The sequence below is a fragment of the Oncorhynchus gorbuscha genome, linkage group LG13, assembly GCF_021184085.1.
Source record: "Oncorhynchus gorbuscha isolate QuinsamMale2020 ecotype Even-year linkage group LG13, OgorEven_v1.0, whole genome shotgun sequence".
In the NCBI taxonomy this organism is placed as follows: Eukaryota; Metazoa; Chordata; class Actinopteri; order Salmoniformes; family Salmonidae; genus Oncorhynchus; species Oncorhynchus gorbuscha.
Window position 1 is genome coordinate 76,407,593 of NC_060185.1, and position 19,677 is coordinate 76,427,269.

The 19,677-nt window shown below is 41.3% G+C and overlaps 1 protein-coding gene across 1 annotated transcript in view; it reads left to right on the forward strand.

The window, feature by feature from the left end:
* The window catches only part of LOC123993530 (GPI ethanolamine phosphate transferase 2-like), a 127,124-nt gene that overhangs the window by 83,715 nt on the left and 23,732 nt on the right, over positions 1 to 19,677 (forward strand). The window contains exons 9-10 of the mRNA XM_046295779.1: positions 3,991 to 4,421; positions 11,417 to 11,608. Coding sequence (XP_046151735.1) covers positions 3,991 to 4,421; positions 11,417 to 11,608 — 623 coding nt within the window. The remainder of the gene's footprint in view (positions 1 to 3,990; positions 4,422 to 11,416; positions 11,609 to 19,677) is intronic.

A 19,677-nucleotide genomic window follows, 5' to 3' on the forward strand; every position in this document is an offset into this window, starting at 1 on the left:
ACGTGTCCCCCTGCTTAAGCCAGTACATGTCCAGGCCCGTCTGAACTTTGCTAGAGAGCATTTGGATGATCCAGAAGAAGATTGGGAGAATGTCATATGGTCAGATGAAACCAAAATATAATTTCTTGGTAAAAACTCAACTCGTCGTGTTTGGAGGACAAAGAATACTGAGTTGCATCCAAAGAACACCATACCTACTGTGAAGCATGGGGGTGGAAACATCATGCTTTGGGACTGTTTTTCTGCAAAGGGACCAGGACGACTGATCCATGTAAAGGAAATAATTAATGGGGCCATGTATCGTGAGATTTTGAGTGAAAACCTCCTTCCATCAGCAAGGGCATTGAAGATGAAACGTGGCTGGGTCTCAGCATGACAATGATCCCAAAATCACTGCCCGGGCAACGAAGTGGCCTAGCCAGTCTCCAGATCTCAACCCCATAGAAAATCTTTGGAGGGAGTTGTAAGTCTGTGTTGCCCAGCAACAGCCCCAAAACATCACTGCTCTAGAGGAGATCTGCATGGAGGAATGGGCCAAAATACCAGCAACAAACAGTGTGTGAAAACCTTGTGAAGACTTACAGAAAATGTTTGACCTCTGTCATTGCCAACAAAGGGTATATAACAAAGTATAGAGATAAACTTTTGTTATTGACCAAATACTTATTTTTCACCATAATTTGCAAATAAATTCATTAAAAATCCTACAATGTGATTTAACTGGATTTTTTTCTCATTTCGTCTGTCATAGTTGAAGTGTAACTAAGATGAAAATTACAGGCCTCTCTCATCTTTTGAAGAGGGAGAACATGCACAATTGGTGGCTGACTAAATATTTTTTTGCCCCACTGTACATTTTTTTCAAAAGGCACACATAGCCAACATATCAATGCATACACACAAACTATCTAGGTCAAATATGGGAGAGGCATTGTGCCGTGAGGTGTAGCTTAATCTGTTAAAAAAAAAACATTCCATGCAATAATGGCTCTATATAATACTGTACACATTCTTGAATTTGTTCTGGATTTGAGGACTGTGAAAAGACCCAGGTGGCATGTCTGGTGGGGTAAGTGTGTGTGTGTGTCAGAGATGTGTGTAAGTTGACTATGCAAACAATTTGTGATTTTCATCCTATTGTTTCTTATAAAAAGAAATGATGCAGTCAGTCTCCCCTCAACTCTTCGCCAAGAGAGACTGGAATGCACAGTTTTTATATCAGCCCTCTGATTACAATGACGAGCAAGAGGTGCCGCTCTGTTCTGGGCCAGCTGCATCTTAACTAGGTCTTGCTTTGCAGCACTTGAACATATGACAGGACAATAATCAATATGCATTTTTTTTAATAGAGCCTGCAGGGCTTGCTTTGTGTAGTTTCAAAAAAGCAGAGCATCTCTTTATTACGGACAGACTTCTTCCCGTCTTTACAACCATTGAATCTATATGTTTTGACCATGACAGTTTACAATCTAAGGTAACGCCAAGTAATTTAGTCTCCGTAATTTGTTCAACAGCCACACAATTCATTACCAGATTGGTTTCAGTGACTTCATTAGCTGTGGTTGCTGATGTGCATAGTTGAATCATCAGCATACATGGACACACATGGTTTGTTTAATGCCAATGGCAGGTCATTAGTAAAAATATAAATTAGTAAAAATATAAATTGGTAAAAATATAAATTAGTAGAGGGCCTAGAGAGCTGCCCTGCAGTACACCACACTTTACATGTTTGACATTAGAGAAGCTTCCATTAAAGAAAACCCTCTGAGTTATATTAGATAGCTATGAATCCACAATCTTCTTATCAATTTATTTCAACCAGTCATCAGTCATTTGTGTCAGTGCAGTACATGTCGAGTGCCCTTCTCTATAAGCATGCTGAAAGTCTGTTGTTGCTTTGTTTACAGAGAAATCACATTTTATTTGGTCAAAACACATTTTTTTCCAACAGTTTGCTAAGAGCTGGCTGCAAGCGTATCGGTCCGCTGTTAGAACCAATAAAGGCCGCTTTACCATTCTTTGGGTAGCGGAATTACTTTGGCTTCCCTCCAGGCCAGAGGACAAAGACTTTCCTCTAGGCTCAGATAAAAGATATGACAGATAGGAGTGGCTGTAGAGTCAGCTACCATCCTCAGTATCTTTCCATCTAAGTTGTCAATGCCAGGAGGTTTGTCAATATTGATAAATAACAATCATTTTTCCACATCTCCCGAACCAACTTTACAAAATTCAAACTTGCAATGCTTTTCTTTGATTATTTGTTATTTTATGCATGAATACGATGGCTCACTGTTCGTTGTTGGCATTCCCTGCCTAAATTTGCCCACTTTGCCAATGAAGTAATAATTTAAATAATTGGCAACATCAAATGTTTTGTGATGAAGAAGCCGTCTGATTCGATGAAAGTTGGAGTTCAATTTGTCTTTCTGACCATAATTTCATTTAAAGTACTCAATATTTTTCCCATCATTCTTTATATCATTGATATTGGCTTCATAATACAGTTTTGGCTTATTTTTGTTGAGTTTAGTCACACCATTTCTCAATTTTGCAGTAAGTTAGCCAGTCAGATGTGCAGCCATACTTAGCCACTCCTTTTGGCCCATCTCCTTCAACCATACAGTTTTTAAATTCCTCATCAATCCATGGAGCCTTAGTTCTAACAGGTGCATGTTTCGTCGTTCAAAATCATGTCAATTATTTCCATGTAATTTATGTGACTTGTTAAGACAAATTTTACTCCTGAACTAATTTAGGCTTGCTTAAACAAAGGGGCTGAATACTTATGCAACAACTATGTTTTAGTTATCAAATTTGTTATTTATCTTAAAAAATAACAACTATTCTTCCACTTTGACAAAGTATTTTGTGTAGATTATTGAAAAAAACACATTTTTTAAAGAAATCCAAAGGAGGTGTAGACTTTTGCCACTTATTTCCCTGCCATTTAGGATACCATAATTAGTACATTAAATCCCAGCCAATCCAGACTAATCTTGTTGGGATTCAAGTGCCCTCAGTCCCTCAGGGACCTTAAACCAAGGCAGGATAGAGGGATGACGAAGAAAAGATAGCTAGACATTGTGAGTTTTTTTCCCCAAAAAACTTTGTTTACACAAACAGCACTCTGTTTACATATTACGTTTTCCCCTCCACTGAGCTCGCCGCGAGGTGCGTTCCTCCCCGTTGATGGATGAGCTGCGCTTGGCGAGGACGAGCCGCTCGCTGTGGAGCAGCGTGTTACCGTGACACGCCACTCAGAGCTGTCACTCACCCCTCTGTCCTGCACACAAGTGTGTACATGGAAAGGGATCACTGCAACTTACATTTACACATACCTGTTGGAAGGAGATTGAGAGGCGAAAAATGAATATTATAATGCAAACAGTAAATAGATTTCAACAATCAGTCATTAGATTTACTGTAATGAGCTTTCCTTTTGACGTTATTAAGATGTTTGCCATGAAGCACAGTAAACACTCTGTCCCTGTGTGTTTTACCTGCTGCCTCCAGTGACAGTGTTAACTTAGCGGCATCAGAGTAGTGCACTTACTCTGTTAGGCCCCCTCTGAGTACTGACTCAACAACAAGATGCAGTTCACAGGACCAGGGGGAGTACTTTACAACTCAGTGTGGGGTGAAAACACACACACACACACACTCAGGGTCTCACACTCACAGTCATCTGTGTTCTTGATATGTTATCGTGTTAGAGGGACCTTGTCTATACTATCTTTCTCCATTCACTTGTGTTCCTCTATATGGACCTGATTTTAATTACATCCTTTAACTTGATCATTTTGGCAAGCTCAGGTGACTCTGTATTAATTGTATCACTTTGTTGTGAAGCCATCTCTATTCTGTTTCCTTTCTTAATTTGACCAATGTGTTTGTTTAATTAGTTGTTTATATTCCAGTATTGGCCTGAGAGAGAGAATCAAATTATGCTCAATCTCCCTTCCTCTCTCCTTTTCTTTTCTTCCCTAGTCTCCATCCCATGGTGGTGTCAGTGGTGGGTGGTCTCTGTCGGAGTTGGACATTCTTCTCCTGGCGGGCACGGCTGGCCACACCCTCAGCCTGTCGGCCAGCAGCTTCGTGGAGGAGGAGCACCAGGTCTGGTACTTCCTGCTTAACACCCTCTGCCTGGTAGTCTTCCAAGACGTCTGTCGCAAGTACTTCCGGGAGCGCCGTGCCAACTTTGGGAGCTTGGAGGACGAAGACTACCTCCTCCCCTCCAATGAGGGGGACGCGGTTGCCTCACCGTTAGCTGATTTGGGGGTGACGGATGCAGGTTCGGAGAAGTGGCTGGCCCTGGCTACCCCACCGCTCACCCTGGCGTGTTGTCGTCTGCTGCGCTCGCTCAACCAGACCGGGGTGCAGTGGGCTCACCTGCCTGACCTGGGACACTGGCTCAACAGGTGGGTGTGCTGAAGTTTGATACTTACTGTGTATTGTTGTGTTGTGTGTTACTTGACTCAGGATGAATGTTGTCATAAGCAGAGCTCCATACACTACTATATACTGTAGTGCAAGTTGAATATATTACATTTTCTTCATTTGCAGCAACCCTTTTTAGTTAGCTTTTTGCCTGTTCATATCTTTTGCCCAATTAATAAAAATTCTGGGTACACACGCCAAACATTTTGTACCCCACTGCTTTGTAAGGCCATCGGCAGTGATTACCCCCCCCCGGGCCTCTTTTCCAGCATTCATTGGTTTTCACGCTGCATTGTTGCTGAATGTCAACTTTACTACTGAGTGTTGCACACAGCACTAGAGAGCCTCATTAGCTTGTGAAGGACCCAAGTCGGAGTACCTGTTCTAGAGGGCTGACTCACAGGCAGTACTAAGGTTGTCACCCCAGAGTTGGTTGACTGTTGTATACTGAATCAAAATATTAAAATTATATTAAATTATATTAAAAACTTTTAATATTAAAAGATTAAAATTTCCTTATATGGCTGATTTCCTGATTTCCTTATATGAACTGTGACTCAGTAAAATCGTTTAAGTTGTTGCCCGGACTGGGGCGCAGGTAGCCTTGTGGTTAGAGCATTGGGCCAGTAACCAAAAAGGTTGCGAGATCGAATCCCCGAGATGACAAGGTAAAAATCTGTCTTTCTGCCCCTGAACAAGCCACTGTTCCAAGACCGTCATTGTAAATAAGAATTTGTTCTTAACTGACTTGCCTAGTTAAATAAAGGTAAAATAAATCAATAAAAACTTAGTGGTAAACACCCAGGAAGTGTTTTTATCTCAATATTAAATCAGCACTATTATTTAATCAGCACGGACTATTTATGTGACTAACAAATAAAATAACAAATAGCAGCAAAAATGAACGCTGTTGTTAAGAAGCTACTTTTGTTTATTTTTGACCATTTTAATTGAAAACAATCACAGTAATAGTCAGTAGCCAGTCAGACATAATAGTCAGTAGCTTCTTAACAACTGTGATTGTTTTCAATTAAAATTGTCAACAATAAACAAAAATAGCTTCTTAACAACAGTGTTCATTTTTGCTGCTATTCTTGTCTAGTTTATTGTCCTTGGTGTGGATGGACCTTTAGTCACATAATAGTCATATTGAATTCCTTGGTGTGGATGGCCCTTTAGTCACATAAGTCAGTGCATTGTTTTGTCAGACAGGCCAAAACTCAATCCCACCAAAACAGGGTGAAACTTCAGGTGGTCTTTTCAAACAGCTCTTGCACTAAAAGGCATTATTGTAATTTTCAAAATTCATTTTATTCCAACCTCATAGTGTGGAAATGTATACAAAACATAGGAAAATCACATTTTTGACTGCACTGTGCCTTTAAACAGCTACAACATAGAGAAGTTTTAGCTTGCCACAAAACTTAGGAGATCATTAACCAAGCTTCTTTGTAGTGTTGCCCTGGTAAAGCAGTCCTTATGGCTCTTAAGACATAAGGTGATCATACTGTACATGGATATGACAAGTCATATAATGCAGTATGGCATCATCATAATGCCTTATACTCATGGTCTCTGAGTAAGGTGTTAGGAATGTTTCAAAAAAATTGTTACATTCAAAAGTGTGGCTCTAAAAAAGTGGGTGAGCTTCTGAACATACAGAGAACTCGGTGAGCCCCCCAGTACCTTGGCAAAGGATCTAGGCTAGTGAATGAAAGAACATTCCCTGTTTAGACCAAGAGAAACTGCATAGAGTGTTATCCATTAGAGCCTGCTACCTTACCTTATTATCTCTGCGGCACCATAATGGTAGCTAGTTTCCTCACATCAAGGTTATAAATAAAAGTGGAGTAACTCCCATAGGAGCTAAAAGAAATGAGTCATATCCTTGGCTGTCTCTGCAGGTAGCATTAGGCTGTTCCTTTCTATTGTATGTTGAAAGCCTCTCTTCGGCTGCCCTGTAATTCTAATGTGAAGAAAGCTCAAGGCAGATTTTAGGGCCAAGATAACAAGCCTAGATGTCCTCTGAATCCGAGCCCAAATCAGATTATCAGTGGACCGCCGTACATTCGGATTCACTCAACGATGTAGAAAAAAACCTTGTGTGGCAGAAAGTTTACGGAACCTTCAGCGAACCCGTTGTTCTCATTTTGAACCTTAGGTTTTTCTGTCCATTAGCATTCTCACGGCTCCACAAGTAACAAGATGAATGCCTTGTGCTGGGGGCACTGGGTTCAGAGTATTGTGGATTTAGAATTAGCTGACCTTTTTCCTGTCTGCCGTTGCCTCCTTTTCCTATATTCCCCCTGCTCTATGCTGTGTGGGTAATGAGCTCCGGCATCGTTCCTCCTTCAAGGTGCCTGTCTGTTCCCCTTACCCAACCCATCCCCCTGCCCTGATACCAGGGCTATACTGTCCTTCTGGCATATCTAGGCTGCATCTCAATAGTTGATTGTGGCTTCCTCTTCCTTTTCTCCTCTCTTTCAAATGCATTGATATGAATGCAAAGAAGGGTAGATGAAAGCACAAAGGTAGATGCTTTTGTTATCACCAGTCCAGTTATTTCTCATCAGGGTAGATAATGTGGAGGAAAGGAGACAAAGCAAGTTTCTTCAAGTTATTGTACTCTCTTACTCTATTTATTTCCCTGAAATGTTCTCTTCCTCCCTGAGATGTTCTCTTAGGTCCCTGAGATGTTCTCTTTGGTCCCTGAGATGTTCTCTTCCTCCCTGAGATGTTCTCTTTGGTCCTTGAGATGTTCTCTTTGGTCCTTGAGATGTTCTCTTTGGTCCTTGAGATGTTCTCTTCCTCCCTGAGATGTTCTCTTCCTCCCTGAGATGTTCTCTTTGGTCCTTGAGATGTTCTCTTTGGTCCCTGAGATGTTCTCTTTGGTCCCTGAGATGTTCTCTTTGGTCCCTGAGATGTTCTCTTTGGTCCTTGAGATGTTCTCTTTGGTCCTTGAGATGTTCTCTTTGGTTCCTGAGATGTTCTCTTTGGTCCATGAGATGTTCTCTTTGGTCCCTGAGATGTTCTCTTTGGTCCATGAGATGTTCTCTTTGGTCCATGAGATGTTCTCTTTGGTCCATGAGATGTTCTCTTTGGTCCATGAGATGTTCTCTTTGGTCCATGAGATGTTCTCTTTTGTCCCTGTGAATAAGGACAAAAATCAAACACCCCAAAGCCTAACCTAATCCTAGCTCCTAACCCTAAAACTAACCCTACCTCCTCACCATTAACCTAATACTAACCTTAACACTAATTCTAAACCTAAACCCTCTAGATCAGGGGTGTCAAAGTCAATTGGACGGAGGGCCAAATAAAAAATTTAGCTACAAGCCGATAGCCGGACTGTTCGAATGTTCATTGAAAAATTTTTAAATGACGCATATAGTCTAGTGAACCTAATTGAACCTACTGAAAACCTAACAAATATATTCCAATATGATCAGATAAATAAAGCAATATTTTCTTATGGCTCTGTCAGTAATCTTTAATTTTCAACAGACACAAAAGACAAATTTCCTTTATATAAAAATCCCCATAACATGAACATTAAATGAAAGAAACCGGTATTCAAGGCACCATCAGTAGCCTATATTTTCTATTTTAGCAAAAGTGGGCTAAATTTACTTCAAAGAAAAAAACAATAATAGCAATTTTCTATCATCCACTCAACTGAAATATTTTTAAAATATAATTGGATTGAAATACAATAAAATAAAGTGCAAAAATCTATTAATCAAAAACAACACTTTGTTTAAGGAGAAGTAACATGCAGTGAAAACAAATATTAAACTTTAACTTTTAAACTTGAACTGAGTAAAAACTCTAAATATGTGATTGCACAGTAATGTTCACTTGTTTGAGGTTGAGGGTGATACTTGGTGGTGTCCCATCTTTTCCACAAGTTCATCAATGTTCGGGGTAAGGCTCTGAGCTGAGGAAATCCTCAGAATTGAGTGGAGGTGTTCAGCAGTAAGTCGACTTCTGTGTGATGTTTTGTTCAAGTTCATCAAAGAAAACAGTTGTTCACACAGGTATGTGCTGCCAAACATAGACAACGTTTGAGCAGTCTGGATGCGCAGCTGGGGCATTGTGTCGGGGAGGAAACGGGCGAACTCCGCAGCACCCACTGCCGCATATTTTGCCCTCAGTGCATCATTGCATTGGAGGTCAATCAACTCCATTTGGAGGTTTGGTGGTGAGCTTTCCACGTCAACAGCAAATGGGTTACCGAGCAGTTCCAACCTGCTTTTTGTGCTTCAAAGTCAGCAAATCGGCGTCGAAAGTCAGCGGCAAGCATACCTATTTTATCAGCCAACTGTGCGCTCGGGAACGCACTGGTAGAGAGCTTCTCTTTCATGGTCTGGCAGCTGGGAAAGTGGCTCAAATTTTCTTTCCGCATCTGCGTCTCCCACAGAGTCAGTTTGGTTTTAAATGCCTTCACTGTACTGTACATATCAGAGATGACACGATCCCGACCCTGCAGCTGCAAGTTCATTGCATTCAGATGACTCGTAATGTCACACAGAAAAGCCATTTCACACAGAAACATTTCGTCTCGGAGTTGTGTTGTGTCTTTCCCTTTGCTGTCCAAGAACAGACAAATCTCCTCACGAAGCTCGAAACATCTTTGAAGCACCTTTCCCTGGCTTAGCCATCGCACCTCTGTGTGATAAGGCAAATCACCATGCTCCGTTTCTAACTCCGTCAGAAATGCCTTGAACTGGCGGTGATTCAAACCTTTGGCTCTGATAAAGTTAACTGTGCGCGTGATGATGCTCATTACATGCTCCATTTTCAAGGCTTTACCGCACAACGCTTCCTGGTGTATGATACAATGATAAGCTGTCAGCTCACCTGTCGCGTTTTTTTATCTTGCATCTTTTCCCGTATCTTCCCCACCAGTCCGCTCCTGTGTCCACACATCGCAGGTGCTCCGTCGGTTGTCAAACCCACGAGTTTTTCCCAAGGCAGCTCCATCTCATTTACACATCTTGACACCTCTTCATACAAATCATGCCCCGTAGTTGTGCCATGCATAGGACGTAAAGCCAAAAACTCCTCTGTCACGTTTAGGCTGGAGTCCACTCCGCGGATGAAAATTGACAACTGGGCAATGTCAGAAATGTCGGTGCTCTCATCCACAGCCAAGGAATATGCAATGAAATCTTTTCCCTTTTTCACAAGCTGCTCTTTTAGATTGATGGACAACTGGTCTACTCTCTCGGCAATGGTGTTTCTGCTCAGACTCACATTTAAAAAGAGTTGCCTTTTTTCTGGGCAAACTTCGTCACAAACTTTAATCATGCAGTTTTTGATGAAATCCCCTCCGTAAATGGCCGGGCTGATTTAGCGATCTCTTCTGCCAAAATAAAACTGGCCTTGACAGCAGCCTGGCCTTGTGATTTGGCTTTTTTGAACAGAGCCTGTCGAGATTTGAGGCCTCGTTTTAATTCCTCTGCCTTTTGTAGCCTTTGTTCCATGTCCATATTCTTGTTTTTGTCCGCGTGTTTCGTTTCATAATGTCGTCTCAGATTATACTCTTTCAGTACCGCCACACTTTCTCCACACAGAAGACACACAGGTTTTCCAGCTACCTCCGTGAACAAATACTCCGACTCCCACCTTGTTTGAAACCCCCGGTTCTCAGTGTCCACCTTCCGTTTTGCCATTTTTGATGGGTATCTGAAAGTTAATTTTACTGTGATGCTGACAACTGCTGTGCCAATAAATATTTAAATGAAGCAGCCTACTGCTCGGTGCGTCACCGTTGCATTGTGGGAAATGTAGTATTGGTGCGTGTAAAAGATCTGCGGGCTGCCGGCTTGCTGCGGTCTGCGGGCCGGTTCTAATAACAAATCAAGATCATCCCAGGGGCCGTAAAAAACCTTCTCGCGGGCCGGATGTGGCCCGCGGGCCTTGACTCTGACATATGTGCTCTAGATATAGCATTTGGCCTTGTGGGGGGACTAACAAAATGTCTCCAGTTGGTCCATTTTTTGTATGTTTACTATTCTTATGGGAACTTCTGGTCCCCACAAGTATAGTTAAACATGTTCACACACCTCCACCCAGACAAATCCAGCTCATGCGCTCCGTCAGCAGCAGATTTGAATTTAGAATGGAAAATGAATGTGTTTATGCAACAAATGTTAGTGCATCGAACCAAATCACATCGATTCATTCCTCTAATCAAACCGAATCGCACCGAATCGTTTCAAACTAAAATGTACCATTCCTGTATTGTATTAGAGCCCATATATCTAGATACGTATAGAATCATCTTGAAAGGGAAAATTTGCACGTCCCTAGTAAATGTGCCATTCTTAATACCACCTCCAATTTTACAATGTATGACTGTGGTGTGAGTCCAAGGAAATAACCTGGAATGGCACTAAACTCCACAAGAAATATCTTAATGCATACAATATAGCTTCTACCCCCGAGCCATAAGACTGCTGAACAATTAATCAAATGGCCACCGGACTATTACATTGACCCCCCCATTTGTTTTGTACACTGCTGCTACTCACTGTTTTATTATCTATGCATAGTCACTTCACCCCTACCTATATGTACAAATTACCTCTAACCTGTACCCTCGCACTCTGACTCGGTACTGGTACCCCCTTGTATATAGCCTCGTTATGTTATTGTGTTACTTTTTATTATTTTTTACTTTAGTTTATATGGTAAATATTTTCTTAACTCTTCTGGAACTGCACTGTTGGTTAAGGGCTTGTAAGTAAGCATTTAATGGTAAGCCCTACACTTGTTGTATTTGGCGCATGTGATAAATAAAGTTTGATGTGATTGTTTTCATTTTTGAATGTTCATCGGAACAAAGTCAAATACATTTTTTTAAACAGATGTGTAACAAATTAATTGTGAAATTAGTGCAATTACTCACTAACTCTAGTGTGTAATTAGTGCAGTTTGAAGTGGTTTAAATGTATATCTGTTCTGTCTATAGCTTCGAACACAAGATGGTGCTATCCTTGTTCGCCGCCTTGTCATTGGCTCTGATCTACTTCCTGGTCCAGCGGAGATGTTCCTGGGTGTCCAAGATTGCCCTGGCCCTTGGCCTTCTGGGTGTATACAGCTACCGGGCGGCGGTGGGCAACGTTGTGTTTCCGTGGCAACATGGTGGTGGAAACATGTCCAAGTAAGTTTTCACCGACTGGGTGTACAAAACATTATGAACACCTGTTCTTTCCAGGTGAAAGCTATGATCCCTTATTGATGTCACTTGTTAAATCCACTTCAATCAGTGTAGATGAAGGGGACGAGATGGGTTAAAGACGGATTTTTAATCCTTGAAACATGTATGGGTGACATTGAGGGTGAATGGGCAAAACAAAAGATTTAAGTGCCTTTAAAAGTAGAATGGAAGTAGGTACCAGACATCTAAAATAAAAATGCTGTGTTTGCCTGTTTTTCGAGCCATTTGATATGTGATCACATCATGGCTCGTTAATGAAGGCTATACCTTAAGGCCTACATCAGCATAAAGTACACAGCATGGCCACAGAGGAAGAAAGACGAGGGGAAAAAACAACCTTTCAATCATTTGTAGCCAAGTAACCCAAGGGGAAAACTGCTTTGAAACCCCTTATTGCTGTCTGATTAGAGATCATTGTGCTCATGTCCTTAGCCTGGCCCTTTCTGTATCAAGGTGATTAATGGTCCAATCAGAGAGGCTGATCGCTTTGTTTACCCCCGTGCTTTTGATTTCTAATGACCAAATGTGGAGCTCCTTTGCTCTGCCACTTGGCTCAATCCCTCCCTATCACCAGCAAGCTAATCAACCCTTAGTACCCAGCCAGCTGCATCTTGTCCACAGCCCTGTTGACTGTGAGAGCATAATAATGAGTGTTCAGGTGCTGCTGCCCAGTTATCCTACCCCCCTTCCTCGTCTCTTACTAGACATGTTCCCTCCCCCCTCCACGCTCTACTTGACATTGTCTCTACTCCCACCTAACCTCGCACCCCTACCCACCCTTACCCCTCGTTGCACAGTACCAGGCGCACACCAACACTCCATATAATTGACAACGCCGCCGTGTCAAGTCGCCGAGTCATTAATCACCGCGGGAAGGTGTTTATGCTGGCGCTGCGGCAACCTCCTGGCATTTCCATTAAGTTGTGTCTACAACAGTGGTGGCCCCGGCTCAGTCACTCGCAGCCAGGCTAATCTGGTAGCATGCGACCCCTTCATCCCTTTGTGGCTTATCACACTGACCTAAATAGCAGAACGAGGGTCTCCCACACTGTCTTGTTATGATAGTTCAGGCTGAATTGTTTTTGGTGTTTCGTAGGTCAAAGTCTAAAGGACAATTGGGCTTGACTGACAGCAAAAAAAAAAACATTTAGATTTTTGGGGGGTATGGTTCTTGGTATCTCTCTCTAGGCAGTATTGTTTTTCTCTCCCAATGACGACATAATCATCCTTGTCATTTCCTTAACTTTAAAATCATGGAGAATCACCTGTGACATTTTATGGTCTTCACTGTAAGCAGTTGGTTGGTACAGATGTCGGATCTTAACTTGATCACTCTTGTCACAGATAATTTTCCTGCTGCATCAGCAAATTCAAATGAGCCTTGTCAGTCCCTGAAAAACAGCAGTTTTCTTTCTCTCATTGCAGGAGCAGTCGAGTCATTGAGATCAGGGCAAATGTTCTCTCGCTCCAATTCTAGTCTGAGGCCCTATTACTTCAACATTCAGATGTACAAAAATGTATCTGAAATGAGGCCATCCACATCAACAACTGTTGTTTTATATAGCTTAATAACATAATATAGATATCAGTCTCCACTAGGCTACGACGTGTGAGTGTCAAGTGTAGGCTAAGGTCAAAATTTAGTTATATTGTTTGGGCTGCTGCCTTCAGTGTGCACATATAGGCCTGCCTTGTTGCCGTTGGTTCGATTCTGGCCTACACCCTTCTGGCATAAAGAACTCAATCCCCTCGATTGACTTGATATATTTACTATTTTCAAATATGGACAATCCAGGGATATATTTTACCTCTGATTTTAATAAGAAATTACCATACCAGACACTTTGGATAACATAAGTAGTAAACTAATAAAATAATAAGTCAGCAGGGTAGGCTACACCAACATTAGTTTCCATTCATACAAATTATCGGGTAAATTGCCATATTAGATTTATCGTGGTAAACAATGAAAAATAATTGTATTTCTATTGTACGGAATGCTTGTCAAATTGATAAATCGCCAGTTTGAAAAAGTGTGTTTAAAAAAAAGGACTAAGTTGAAAAAGGACTAAGTTGTTCTGATTACAATACCAACCAGAGGGTGAACTTACAGTTGAAGTTGGAAGTTTACAAACACCTAAGCCAAATACATTTAAACTTAGTTTTTCACAATTCCTGACATTTAGTCATAGTAAGGTTAGGATCACCACTTTATTTTAAGAATGTGAAATGTCAGAATAATAGTAGAGATTTTTTTTTTCAGCTTTTATTTCTTTCATCACATTCCCATTGGGTCAGAAGTTTACAAACACTCAATTAGTATTTGGTAGCATTGCCTTTAAATTGTTTAACTTGGGTCAAATGTTTGTTTAACTTGGGTCAAATGTTTCGGATAGCCTTCCACATGCTTCCCACAATAAGTTGGGTGAATTTTGGCCCATCCCTCCTGACAGAGCTGGTGTAACTGGTTTTTCAGTTCTGCCCACAAATGTTCTATAGGATTGAGGTCTGGGCTTTGTGATGGCCATTCCAATACCTTGACTTTGTTGTCCTTAAGCCATTTTGCCACAACTTCGGAAGTATGCTTGGGGTCATTGTCCATTTGGAAGACCCATTTACGACCAAGCTTTAACTTCCTGACTGATGTCTTGAGATGTTGCTTTAATATATGCACATAATTTTGTTTCCTCATGATGCCATCTATTTTGTGAAGTGCACCAGTCGCTCCTGCAGCAAAGCACCCCCACAACATGATGCTGCCACCCCCGTACTTCACGGTTGGGATGGTGTTCTTCGGCTTGCAAGCCTCCCCCTTTTTCCTCCAAACATAACGATGGTCATTATGGCCAAATAGTTATATTTTTGTTTCATCACAACAGAGGACATTTCTTCAAAAAGTACGATCTTTGTCCCCATGTGCAGTTGCAAACCGTAGTTTGTCTTTTTTATGGCTGTTTTGGAGAAGTGGCTTCTTCCTTGCTGAGTGGCCTTTCAGATTATGTCGATATAGGACTTGTTTTACTGTGGATATAGATCATTTTGTATCTGTTTCCTCCAGCATCTTCACAAGGTCCTTTGCTGTTGTTCTGGGATTGATTTGCACTTTTCGCACAAAGTACGTTCATCTCTAGGAGACAGAACGTGTCTCCTTCCTGAGTGGTAACGGCTGCATGGTCCCATGGTGTTTATACTTGCGTACTATTGTTTGTACATATGTTACCTTCAGGCGTTTGGAAATTGCTCCCAAGGATGAACCAGAATTATGGTTTAAAAATCTGGGGTCTTGGCTTCTTTAGATTCCCATGATGTCAAGCAAAGAGGCACTGAGTTTGAAGGTAGGCCTTGAAATACATCCGCAGGTACACCTCCAATTATGTCAATTAAGCTATCAGAAGCTTCTAAAGCCATGACATAATTTTCTGGAATTTTCCAAGCTGTTTAAAGGCACATTCAACGTAGAGTATGTAAACTTCTGACCCACTGGAATTGTGATACATTGAATTATTCGTGAAGTAATCTGTAGGAAAATTATTTGTCATTCACAAGTTAGATTTGCCAAAACTATAGTTTGTTTAACAAGAAATTTGTGGAGTGGTTGAAAAACGAGTTTTAATGACTCCAACATAAGTGTATGTAAACTTCCGACTTCAACTGTATCTTGAAAGACTTTGGTTGGACTTTGACTATTTCTTTTACGTCTTGAAAACATTGAAATAAATTCTGTTAACTTGTGGGTATAATATAGGCTCAGGCTGATGACTAGATTGCCCAGAACTGGCCGCAACCTCATGAGGCTTGGAGCCGGAGCACGCTGCTTAGACCTACTGCGCTACGACAGTTCACTAGGCCCTAGAAAAAACTAAGAATACTACGAATACTGATGATACACCACATGTATGTGGACACTCCTTCAAATTAGTGGATTCGTCTATTTCAAGCACACGCTTTGCTAACAGCTGTATAAAATCAAGCACACAGCCATGCAATCTCCAAAGACAAACATTGGTAGTAAAATGGCCCCAGGTGTCCACATACTTTTGCTCATATAGTGTATGCGGATATTTTTTCAATGTATTGTACATAGGCGCATCATTTTTTATAATTTTATTTGAAGCCTTCCCCAAACTTTAAACATTCTGAATTAATGCTTACACTTTAACCCATTGAGTTGTTTCTGTTTTAACCGTGTAACCACGTGGAATTAACCCTTTAACCACGTGGAATTAACCCTTTAACCAGGGGGAATTAATGCGTCAAATGTAGATGTTCATCCATGAGTCAAAGGGCATTGGGCTGGATTCGAACACATGTCGGCTCTGGCATATCTGCTGTGGTCAGTGGCTGTGACCGCTTGACCACACAGACACTGAGGAAACCAATAATTTATTCTGCCTATTGCTTGCCTTGAACATATAATACATCTGATCTAAAAAAATCAGATTATATCTACCCCCTACAAATATATCTACCCCCTACAAATATATCTGCCCCCTACAAATATATCTACCCCCCTACAATGTATTATAATCCACATAAGAATTCACAGAAGACGCTGTAGCCTGCACCTAGCCTAAGGTACGGTGTGCATTGTACACAAATACCGCTTCCACCTGCCCCTTGGCGGCGATTCTAAATATTTCTTCAGATATTCAAATCCTCCTGCTGCAGGATTATTTTCCTCCTGTGATGAAATGGGTCAAATTAAGATATGACATCTGTAGGGATTGAGTTAATGGCCATATTTATTTCTTCCTCTATTCCTCCTTCTCTTTCCTTTCTTCACTTTTTCTTCTCCTCCTGCACATCAGGAAATGTTCCACCAAATTCTCCAATTGTAGAGTCGACTGTAAAAATGTTGGGGGAAAAGGGCCTTGGAATTGATGGGTCTCCCGCTCTTTCACGTTTCGATGTCGTGCCGCCCGTCCTCAGCCTGATGAACGGCCATGATTTATGTGGCCCAGCAGAGGCTGCCGTGTCCCCCCCCCCCCCCCCTCCCCACCAGATGGGGTCATCAATCAGACCATTTTTATTGTCATTCAAAAAAGGAAAATTGTCACCATGTAGCTCTGGTGCAAGGAAAGCCATTCTGGGAAATGATATGTACAAACTGTTAGATGGTTTAAGAGGCACTTTGAATCGTCCAGCTTTTTTGTAATAGTTTCACGATTTATTAGCTGTTTTTCATTCTGCTTGTTATTCATTTTTGGTTTTCCCATGTTGTTTTATGTTACAATTCACCTCACATCATTATAGCATTGGTAGGCCAGTATTAAAACCGTTGTGTGTTTGTTGTACCTCACTTAACATTTGTGTAATTTAGCGGTCTCTCTTGTCTAGAGCGACATGCAGTTAGTGCTTTCATCTTAAGATCGCTAGGTGAGACAACCACATATCACAGTCGTTGCATGCAAATATTTCCTCAATAAAGAAGTTATCAGCAAAGACAGTGCTAGTAGGAAAAGACAAGTGCAGGTTACCACATTGACTAATACTAGCTCAGCTAATCCTAAATGTAATCTAAATGTTTTGCTGGCTTCATCAGGTGTCACACAATAAATTGCCTGGCCCCAGAATGCCCACATCTGAATGTGAAATGTGATTGGCTTTCAATGTAAATGTCATTTGTGACATACTGACTGTCTTTGGATTGTAGAATACTCCAGTCGCAGGCGAGACCATCCAGTCTTTGAGACAAGCAGTTATCTGCCCCACTGTTAAGTCATCCCCTTGTTAAATGGCAACGTGAAATCATATCTCAGCCCAGTGCAGTTCATGTGAATTACAGGAGTGGCTTAAGGGCCGCCGATGTCTCTGTGATGAAATACATCTCCTAGAGATCCTGGGAGGCTACTGTGTTATCTGAACACACTTGTGTTACTGAATAGAATTGTGTATTTTCTGGTCTATTTCCAACACCCCCAGAAAACACACAAATACAGTGAAGCACCAGAGTTGAAACATTGTAACCAATGTAGAGGATGCTTTCATTGTTCCAAATAGCATTATTGCATAGTGACATTAGTAGTAGTAGTCTCTGAGATGTCATAGCGTTTGCTCCAGAACATCATCACTTCCCGGCGCTAATTCAGTTCCATTCTTCTGGAGTTTTTCTTTCATATCCCATCTTTTATGTTGCCATTCCTGTGAGGAAATGTAAAGATTGAGAGATACTTGAACAAAGGTGACCCTCCTTCAAACCCAGGCTAATGTCATGTTTCTCATTATGCTAGAGAACCACCTTGTTCAGAGAGGGGCTGAGTACTGTAGCGATGAACGTTTCAATGAGAGATCAAGGTTGTAGCTTGATAGTTTGGACAATTTATTACAAGAACACTTCTAAGCCTAAGAGTTGCCACTAAACCTGAATTAGTTTCCATAAATGACTCAAAATACATGTACTGCTGAGCACATGGAACCTACACACCACTTCAATCGAGGTGTCAAAAATGACTGAAATATCTTACAAGTTCTGTTGAGTGTGTTCTGTCAAAGCGCTGTTAGTGTTTGTGGCTGTTTTCTAGTACCATCTCAATTGGTTCCTGCAGTGCTCAACACCTCCCCAAAGCAGCCCCTTTATTTGATCCTGATTAGATGTTTGTTGTGCTGACACTTCATTTGGGAACATTTATTCATTCAGATCCCTCATGAAGTTGCAAATTAATTCCAGGCTCTCATCAGAACCTCTTGAGTACACACATGCACACACACGTGCGTGAACACGCACACACAAGGCATTCAAATACACACCTGAGGTGATTGCAGGTGTCATGGGTATGATAAGCAACGGCTCCGTCTCTCTCTCTCTAAAGACATTCCTGGATAAGAATGAAGCTATCATTGGCTCATACTCACATTCAGCCTATAGCCTTTCCACAATCCCCTGTTCTAAGCCTCCCTCTGTCACAACCATATAATTACTTCAGAATCAACTAGGACCATGTTCAAATTATGTATTTCTACATTCTCTCCAGTATTTGTTCAATTGTTCACTAAATTAGTTTAGATCATATTTTCATTTTTGCGTGACTATGACCTCTGTTTAAAACAAAGTCTAGAGGCTTTTGAGCACCCAGGATACTACTGCTTGTCAATGTCAGTTTCTCATGTTTTCCTCTTACCGGATGCTATTCATGAGCAAATAATGAATGCAGGTGTCTAGTTAAACTGTTCTCCCAAAAAGTGACACAAAATGATCATTACCCAATAAGCTTTGCAATCTGTCAGTGACATTAATGCTTGATCTCTTGGCAGGTGTCTGGGTTTTGAGACACGTCTTCTCTTTAAATTATTTTTGTATTTCACCTTTATTTAACCAGGTAGGCAAGTTGAGAACAAGTTCTCATTTACAATTGCGACCTGGCCAAGATAAAGCAAAGCAGTTCGACACAAACAACAACACGGAGTTGACTGATCCATCGTGCTCTACTCTCCATGATGGCAGTTATGGCATTTTGATGACTGATATTGTCATCACGTGGGATATTGTCATCAGTCAAGCTAGTGAGGATACACACCTTGTTTAACAACCAGTTATACTGGCAGGCAGACAGACTGACTGCAGTCCATGGTCTCCAGAAACCTTCAGAATCTTCCTCTTGTTTTTTGGTATGGACTTGGTCAGTTTATTCAAGTGTATTATTAGCATGGTTGTTCTGCCAGCATCTAAATACCAGGATTTCATTTCTGTGTGTGGTTTCCCCTGAGAGCATGTGCCTCCTCACTGCAGAGAGAGAGTGAGGGGGCTGGCATCATGTCGGCATTTTCTTGTTCTCTACCCATCTGTGCCACTCATACCAAATAACACACACTGGCCTCAGCATGGCATTTGTTTGTCATATTTCCAGCTCATTTCATTTGCTGATTGTGTTGCTCTGAGCAATATCATCTAACTCAAGCCCTCACACAGACGCCTGTGGAAAATCCCAACACAGATTTACATTTGAGTCATTTAGCAGACTCTTATCCATAGTGATTTACAGGAGCAAGTAGGGTTAAGTGCCTTGCTCAAGTGC